This window comes from Chiloscyllium plagiosum, unplaced genomic scaffold (assembly GCF_037043375.1).
Source record: "Chiloscyllium plagiosum isolate Xiang-an unplaced genomic scaffold, Cpla_swu_hap1 HiC_scaffold_24, whole genome shotgun sequence".
Lineage (NCBI taxonomy): Eukaryota > Metazoa > Chordata > Chondrichthyes > Orectolobiformes > Hemiscylliidae > Chiloscyllium > Chiloscyllium plagiosum.
The window spans coordinates 14,434,851-14,443,887 of record NW_028270162.1 but is presented as its reverse complement, the minus strand read 5'-3'; the positions used below and the strand labels follow the sequence as shown (position 1 = coordinate 14,443,887).

The 9,037-nt window shown below is 43.7% G+C and overlaps 1 protein-coding gene across 1 annotated transcript; it reads left to right on the top strand.

Annotated features, from left to right (window-relative positions):
* The first annotated feature begins 733 nt into the window (after positions 1-733).
* Positions 734-8,118, top strand: LOC122562453 (uncharacterized). The gene is made up of 3 exons (XM_043715300.2): positions 734-1,249; positions 3,503-3,662; positions 6,341-8,118. The coding sequence occupies exons 1-3, from the start codon at positions 772-774 to the stop codon at positions 6,552-6,554; spliced, it is 852 nt and encodes a 283-aa protein (XP_043571235.2). The 5' UTR covers positions 734-771; the 3' UTR covers positions 6,555-8,118.
* The last annotated feature ends 919 nt before the right edge of the window (positions 8,119-9,037 follow it).

Below are 9,037 nucleotides of genomic sequence, written 5' to 3'. Positions count from 1 at the left end.
AAAACAATCTTGTGAATTCCAGAAATCTGGGGGGAACAAACAAAGGAGACAAAGCCAGAAATTGCTGGAGAAACTCAGCAGGTCTGGTAGTATCAGTGGAAAGAATCGTTTCAGGTCCAGTGACCATCCTTCACAACTGAAATCTTAGCTGTTTCTATCTCTACACAGGCTGCCAGATCTGCTGAGTTTCTCCAGCAATGTCTATCTTTTTTTGTTTCAGATCTCCAGTACCCGCAGTTTTTTTTGGTTTTATTTTAGTTCGAAGCGACAGTAAACATTGCAAAGTTCAGAAGGTCAGGTGTGTTGTCCTGAAATGGGAATTGAGTAAACAGTCCTGACCCTCTTTGCAAGTGATATTTTAGCTGAAAATGTGTTGCTGGAAAAATGCAGCAGGTCAGGCAGCATCCAAGGAACAGGAGAATCGATGTTTCGGGCATAAACCCTTCTTCAGGATATTTTAACCAATTTCAAAACTTAGATTATGTGGGCACCCTTTCGACTGAAATTCCAGGCCCATTCTCTAATTTGGTAAGTGCCTGGCGACTTGATGTGCAGCAATGGTGGCTATTAGGGACAAGAGGTATTGTACACCATTATCATCCCATTCACAGGCAAATTTGTTTTAATATCGGCGGACGCCACAAGGCTAGACACACCCTCGTAAATGCTGAAACACACAGTGGCCAGGATTAATGAGTCGCCTGAGGATTATATAGATGTGGGTTGGATCATTAGTTCTGCCCTGACTGATCCTTCAGCTGTTCCTGCCTCATGCACAAGGAGTTGCTCCCCAGTACAGGCAGGATGGTGCTCGGCGCTGCATTCGCTTGCTGCCTGTTCCTGAGCCTCCCTCGGGCTCAATCTGCCTTCCCTGCTGCTTCCCCTTCCCCGTCCCTGGAGGCCGGCCCCTTCTACGACTTCCTCAGCGGCAGCCTGGAGCTGGACCTGAGCGATGACACCCTGGATCCCGCCATCAACAAGAGGATGGGCAGGAGAGAGACCTTCCTAGGGCTCAGGCACCCACACTGCTCCAAGTCCAGGGAGAGCTGGTCCTCCAGTTCCAGCGGCCTGGCCGAAGTCACCGACACAGTCAAGTATAGAGTAACCATCACCACCGCCTCGACTGAACCCCCCTGGAAAGTTTTCCCATTGTGGCACCTCCTGATGTTCATGAAGCGGTTTTACAGCTGCTGCAAACTGGGCTATCCCTGTAAGAAGATAAGAGGCTACCAGGGGCGTTTAATTGGGCGTAAGTACACCCAAAAAGTAATGTGCTCATTGTCAGCCGAGAAGTCAGTTCAGAACAAAAGGGAATACCCAGAAGACTGGCTCGAGCCAGAAGTTGTCCAAAGTCCGCGGAATGTAGAAGGGACAGAGCGAATGCGGGAGAAACTCAAAAAATTAAAACAAAACAGGGATTGCTGGAGGTCCAACAGCATCTGTGGGCAGGGGAACAAGAGTTAAGGTAGAAGGTCTGAGTGAGACGTGAACTCACGTTTCTCTCCCCGCAGATGCTGCTAGAGGTTCTCCAGCTAAAAACCCAAAAGATCTACGGATGCTGGAAATCAGAAAACGTTGCTGCATAGGCTCAGCAGGTCTGGCAGCATGCAGCAATGCTCCAGCTCTCTGTTTCAGATTTCCAGCATTTTGCTTTCAATCCAGTCGAGAAATGATTGAGCTTTAACACATGAATTGATGCAGTGTGTGCTTAAGCACTTTTTTTAAAAAAAGTAATTTCACAGCCATTTTAGCCTCACAGCGCCCGGGTTCTATTCCACCCTCGGGTGACCGTCTGTGTGGAGTTTGTTCATTCTCCCCGTGTCTGCGTGGGTTTCCTCTGGGTGCTCTGGTTTCCTCCCACAGTCCAAAGATGTGCAGGGCAGGTAAATTGGCCATGCTAAATTGTCCACAGTGTTAGGTGCATTAGTCAGGGGGCAGAATTGGATGGGGGAATGGTTCTGGATGGGTTACTCTTCAGAGGGTCAGTGTGGACTTGTTGGGCCGAAGGGCCTGTTTCCACACTGTAGGGAATCTAAATATTTTCAGCTTTTCAGAGGGTTAATAAAAAGGCCAGGATGCTTTATTTTCTGGGCAAAGCAGAAGTCAGCAGGAAAATTCAAAAAGGCTCCGTGGAACCAAAGAGAGAGGGGCAGTGAAATGCACCTCAAAATAGTTAAGGCCAAGAAAGAGTCCCATCGGCCCATCGCAGTTCCTCTCTTTGCTGCCAGTCTCCTGCCTTTTCCCCATATCCCGGCACATCATCTGTATTTAAATAATAATCCAATGTCCCTCTTGAATGCCTCAATTGAACCTACCTCCACCACATTTCCAGGCGGTGTGTTCCAGACCCTATTCTTACTGGCTGTGCAATAACACTCTGACATTATTTGCACATCACTTTAAATCTATGCCCTCTCATTCTGATTCCTGTTACAAGCAGAAACAAGTTCTCCCGGTCTACTCTAGCCAGCTAGTTTGTGATTTTGAAAACCTCCATCAAATCTCAATTGTTAGAATTTCTCAGATATAGTAGTGATTTATGAAGTGCCAGTCTCTTGTCAGTGTGTGTTGCGGGTGATGATGGTGAATTCAGTGCTCCAATGGCAATAAGACATTTTTGTTTTTGGTAACAAAAGAAACCCTGTAGAGCATGTCCCTGGGGCTGGGAGGGAGGGCATTCACACATGGAACAGGAGCTGAGAGTCCAGGGAAAATTGAAATTATAACCTGTGCAATTCAGCAAGGAGATGGGATGGTGAGGAAAGAGGGGTTTAAATGCAATACTTTGACATCGTAAAGCTCCCAACAATGACTTTGCTAGAATTTGGGAATGGGTAATTACCTTCAATACCGTGCTGTAACATGTGCCCACTGGGAATGACCACAGGGTCTGAAATTCAGGAAACTCCAGTCAGTAAATATTCATAGAATCCCTACAGTGTGGAAGCAGGCCATTCAGCCCACACTGACCATCCAAAGAGCATCCCATGTAGAAGCCACCGCCCTACCCTATCTGTGTAACCCTGCATTTCCCATGGCTAATCCTCCCAGCCTGCACATCCCTGGTCACTATGGGATAATCCAACATGGCCAATCCACCTCACCTGCACATCTTTGGACTGTGGGAGGAAACCTGCACAGCTATGGGGAAGAATGTGCAAACTCACCTGAGGCTGGAATCGAGTCCAGATCCCTGGTGCTGTGAGCCACCAGTTCATTACTAAACATTCAAATAACCACCTCTTTTTACTCTTCACCCCATACACCATACAATTTTTCATCTGGACAAAGAATGAGGGAATAGTTTCCAAGTTCATGTACAATATCAATGCAGAGACTTAATTTCATTTACAAATATTTTCTGAACTCTGAATCCTTGTCAACTGGCTGTCAGTTGGATGCAATGGGTTCTGCTCAATTTCAAATGTTACTTCAAAGTAGGCAGGCAGGATTATTTCAAATGAAGTTGAAAGGCTGACGAAGATATGTATTTGTTTCACAGATGACGAGAGGAAGATGGAATTCTTCCTAAGGCCGGAGTATTTGAATCTGAATGTACTCCGAGCACAACTGAACTTGCACATTGCCAACCCAGATCGAGTGATGCTGGAGGCAGAGATCAGATTAAAAATGCAAGGCATCACAGCTACCAAAACCACACGGTGAGGAAATATAAAACCATGCAAATCCTAACCCAGCAATGTAACTAACCGCCATTGTCACCGGGAATGTGATCTAGTGGGTTGCACAGTCAATTCAGAAAACGAGGATCCCATAGTTGATACCAAATTCAGCAGAGCTTGGGAAAGAGGACTCCACAATTAGCTAAAGAGTCAAAATGTTAGCTGTTTCTCTGTCCACAGATGCTGTCAGGCTTGCTGAGTTTCTCCAACACTTTCAGTTGTATTTCTAATTTCCAACATCCAGTTTCTTTCTTGTTGATACTTTTTATTTGTCTTAAGCCCCTGGGCTGGAGAAAATCAGTTGAGACAAATTTCTGACAGAGGTCCAGAAATCACTGGTGGAAATGTGTAAAAATGTCAGGTCAGTATAGGATGAGGCTGTGATGACCTTCCTGTGCAAATAGACAGAGAATCTTAAAGATGTACAGTATGGAAACAAACCCTTCGGTCCAACTCATCCATGCTGACCAGATATCCTAAATTAATCTAGTCCCATCTGCCAGCATTTGGCCCATATCCCTCTAAACCCTTCCTATTCATGCAGCCATCCAGATGCCTTTTAAATATTGTAATGGTACCAGCCCCCACCATTTCCTCTGGCAGTTCATGCACCACTCTCTGCGTGAAAAAGATGCCCCTTAGGTCCCTTCTAAATTTTTCCCTTCTCACCTTAAATCTATGCCCTCTAGTTAGGGACTCCCCCCCACAATCCCAGGGAAAAAAGACCTTGTCTATTTACCCTATCCATGCCCCTCATGATTTTGTAAACCTCTATAAGTTCACACCTCAGCCTCTCATGCTCAAGGGAAACCAGCCCCAGCCTTTTCAGCCTCTCCCTGTAGCTTAAACCCTTGACAACATTCCTCATCAACAGGTTTACATGATCCGTGGACATGATGCCAGAGATAGACCTCTGTCCGTGGAGGCAAGGATCAAGGAAAGAGAGGATAATGTCCTCAGAAATGCTGGCAGCAAATTAAAGATTATTTTAAAGTTGTTTGGGACATATTGCTGTGGTGTATCTTTACTGGCAGGCCATTGCAATTGTGGAAGCTCTGGACCTCAGATTACCATCATCCTGTCTTAGAGTCTCCACACCCAAGCTATTTCTCAAATTTGTAAGGTCATTGTTGCCTGGGCCAGCATAGATTGCCTATCCTTAAATGTCCTTGAGAAGGTGATGTGGTTAGCCAAATTCTTGAACCACTCTGTAACAAGTACCATGTGGTGTAGGTACACCAGAGCTCTGTTTGGGGAGGAATTTCCAGAGTTTTAACCCAGTGACAGTGAAGGAATGGCAATAACAGTCCTGTTGGGATCATGTCCCACTAGTAGGGAAATTATTTGCCGTTTCTGTTGAGTTGCTGTTCACCTGAAGTGCATTGCATATTCATCTGCAAAGTCTAGAGAGATGATTGATGAGTCTCAAAGGTTAATGGGACCCAGACCCCTGTGCCATGGACTATAAGTCCACTTTGCCTGAGGTAAATTCAGAAGCACTGACAGCACTGAATGGCTAACGCAGTGGAACATTGGCAGACAGTCCATGTACCCATCAAGGTTGGCTAATGAGAATCTTAGTGGGAGGAAGCTCAGCTTTCAGCTGTAGCTCTACAAAGTACGCCAGTTGATTGGTCAACTCATCATCTCTTCCTTCAGCTGGCAATCCCTCTGTGCCACGGGGCACACCCAATTTTTGTGAAACCGTGATGAATTAATTGGCTACTGATGAGTTGGAATTTGCTTCCCTTCTTTGATACTGCCCCCTTGAAGGAGAGACTACAATTAAGGGCGACAATATAAGTCTATTTGTGATGAAAATGTGAAGGATTTGTGGATGCTGAGCCTTTGGAACCTTTTCCCTGAGAGAGAGAGACTTGAGTCATTGAATATTTTTAAGACGAGGCAGTTAGATTCCTGATGAACATGGGAGTGAGAAGTTATTAGGTGGTGGGGTAGAGAATGGAGTCAAGGTCAAAATCACCTTATTGAATGATGACACTAGACAGGCTGAATGGCCTACTCCTCTTTCTAAAGGGTCAACCCAACTAAGCAGACGAGAGAGTGATTTGCTGTCTGTCCCTCTGCCAGTGTGTTTTGTTGCTTAGGCTAGTCACCTATTGTACAGAGAATAAAGTCCTTTATATTTGAGCAAATTGTAAAAAATCAGTGTCAGGCTTTATCAAAAGCAGCCTACACATCCTGATGAAAGGCTTTTGCCCGAAATGTCGATTTTCCTGCTCCTCGGATGCTGCCTGACCTGCTGTACTTTTCCAGCACCACTGTAAGCTAGACTCTGATTTCCAGCATCTGCAGTCCTCACTTTTGCCTTTATCAAATATATTGATGAATTTCATTGGGCAGCCTGTCTTTATGGACTCTAAAAGAAATGAAGATCGTAGGAATGTACTTTCTAATTGATGATTGTTCACTGAATAGAGTCATAAAAGGGCATGGTCGTTGGGTATATGGAGATATGGGGATACAGGCAATACAGGATTTGCATTTTGTTTTGGCCCTTGTGCTAATCTATTCATTTCCAGCTTCTGCTGCATCCCTGTGTACATTTGGGAAACGGGAGGCTAATTCAAGGAAAGCTGCTCTGATTCATTCGGCAGTTACCTGTTTCTCATCTCGTCTGATTTTGTGTGTTGCAGTAACATCACCTGGCACAAACACGATGAATCCGAGCTAGCCTTCGACACGTTGTTCCTCTTCAAGATGATGAAGGAGGCACATTTTAAGGAAGGTGGTGGGACAATCGAGTTCTCCCTAATACTGAAGTGCTCTCAGGGCAATACAGCATTGTCATGCAGCGAACATGGGGTCAGTGTGTTGCGTGCACCTTTCATGGCCATTGGTTACATTTAACACACTCCATTAAAGAGGGCGTGCATCACAATCTTTCCTGTTCAGCCGACTCAGCTGAATAAATGCATGGACAGCTGAGGCTTGGTATTGGAATTGGCAGTTTTACCAGTTTGCACCAGCTTTATTGCCCTCATAATGGAACCCCTCTTTAGCGGGATTCCTGATGGTCAATCTTCCTCTTCAAGTGGGGTTTCTGAGCTGAAGCTCAATGTCTACTTGCTCTTTAGTTAAGGGTCTGAATGGTGTCCCTCACCATTAACAGCGATCCTGAAAGCAAGACAAATTCTACAAAGTACAGGGTGACATGGTGGCTCGGTGGTTAGCATTGCTGCCGCACAACGCCAGGTACCCGAGTTTGATCCCAGCTTGGGTGACTGTGTGGAGTTTGCATGTTCTCCCCGTGTCTGCGTGGATTTCCTTCAGGTGCTCCGGTTTCCTCCCACAGTTCAAGGATGTGCAGGTTAGGTCAATTGGCCATGCTAAATTGCCCATATGGATGTGTAGGTTAAGTGCATTGGTCAGGGGCAAATATAGGATAGGGGAATAGGTCTGGGTAGGTTACCCTTCAGAAAGTCGGTGTGGACATGTTGGGTCAAAGGGCCTGTTTCCACACTGTAGGGATTCTAATTCTAATTCTAATGTAGGCTTTTGAAGATGCAATTCACTCATGAAGTCCTTTAAAACCAAAATAGTCAGTAATTCCACTCAACAGAGAATATGCTATGCCCTGGTCCTGAAATGATATGACTAAGGTGGGTAGAATGCGGGCTGTGTAAAAACCCTGACCACAACATCACACAAGGACATAGCATCAAGTCTATCAGTGTTTACAAGACAAATGGCACCATTGAAACAATGGTGAAGGATACAAGTACATTGTCTGCTCCATCACAGTGGGATTTATCCAGTTTGCAGGATAAACCTACAGGAGACGATGCAAAGACGTGTGTTGAGTTGACAGCTTTATGTATATACATGACTAACTTTCTGTCCCAATGTGCCAAATTGAGACTGGAGAAATTGGACAAAGTGCCAATAAGTAATCACTTCTGCTCATGAGACTTCACTACCTCACGGGAATCAAAACTATCTGACCCAATGATGCCAGGAGACTAACAGCCAAGAATAATAATTTGAACAAATTACTATTCAGGCCATTTCTCTACCAATGCCAGCTATTTACATGAATATCATCCTAGAGGTAACACTGTATTGGTGTATAAATATCTAAATGTTAACATGGATTTTTTTTCAGGAATTGTTATCAATTTGCTATGATTTCCTAAAACACTTTAGACACTTATATATTGCCAGGTTATTTCTGGGTTAGGGTTTAAAGATAATGTTGTTCATATTATCTCACTAGTCATATGCACTTTAGAAAATATGTACAGAATTTGTAAACATACAGAACCTGTAAATACAGATTGAATCTATTTATGTATATTTTTAACTTTTTCTTTGTAAATGTATCCATTAAGGTACCTTTACTGTGATGTTACAACATGCTGTAAAAGATATCCATGTTCGGAAAAGCTTTGTATTAAAAACTGCTGTATCTTTGTATGACCACCTTTATCCTCAGTTTCCTTCCCTCCTCTCCACATTCCTGCTGGAGTGCAATTCACGAGTATTAGTTGTACTCTGGTATCTTGCATGTTCTCTGCCTGAGACAGCAAATGCTGAGCAGTCATATTTTTGTATCTGTACCATCCAGTGAGCTAAAGGTCAAGGGATTTAATCAAATCAACATTGTTCACCTGATTGCATTCACTTGCAATAACCACTCTTCTGAAATTAACATATTAATTTGATATGGAACTAAAATTATTTGATTTGTTCCTTACCTGACCGTGCAGGTAATTGTAAAGATTGAATAATATAGCATAAAAAGAATGACTTTTGGTTAATCATACCTGTGATGGCTCTTCAGTAGAGCTTTCCAGTTAATATCATTTCTCTGCTTATTCCCCTTTAAGTGTTTATTAAATTACCATTCGTTCAGGCAGCATATTTCTAATGACCTCAAATGCTTGTAGTCACGTTTGCATGGTGTTCTGATGTCATGAGATCCATCTACTTTTGCAATTTCAAATACCTTGTCATTTGTCTTACATGTTTGTACCATATGGGATTTGTACCACAACTCTTATCATGCACATGTCAAAGGCTTTTACTTTCTTGCGCTGATATTTACTAGTTTGAGTTTTGGTGCATTAAAAGAAGCTCTTCATAGACCTGAAACTCTGGTAGTTAACTGAAAATTTCAAAATGAAGACCTTTGTTAGGTAAGGTTGTGGAACTGAAGCCTTTAGATAAAATTAATGCACAGATCAGATGGAACTGGCTCCAGAAATTGACCAACACAGTAATTGTAGGATTTTAAGATGGATGAATAATGATGTGACACACCATCTGTGACAGTTGTAAGCTGTTCATTGCTTTGAGTGATGGATCACCACTCTCTGTGTCTAAAAGTGCAA

Bases quoted from the DNA above. Each gene is read 5' to 3' on its own strand.
- LOC122562453 (XM_043715300.2), top strand. From the start codon at position 772: ATGCACAAGGAGTTGCTCCCCAGTACAGGCAGGATGGTGCTCGGCGCT. The intron at 1,250-3,502 runs GTAAGTACACCC...TTTGTTTCACAG, and splicing joins CCAGGGGCGTTTAATTGGGC to ATGACGAGAGGAAGATGGAA. The intron at 3,663-6,340 runs GTGAGGAAATAT...TGTGTGTTGCAG, and splicing joins ACAGCTACCAAAACCACACG to TAACATCACCTGGCACAAAC.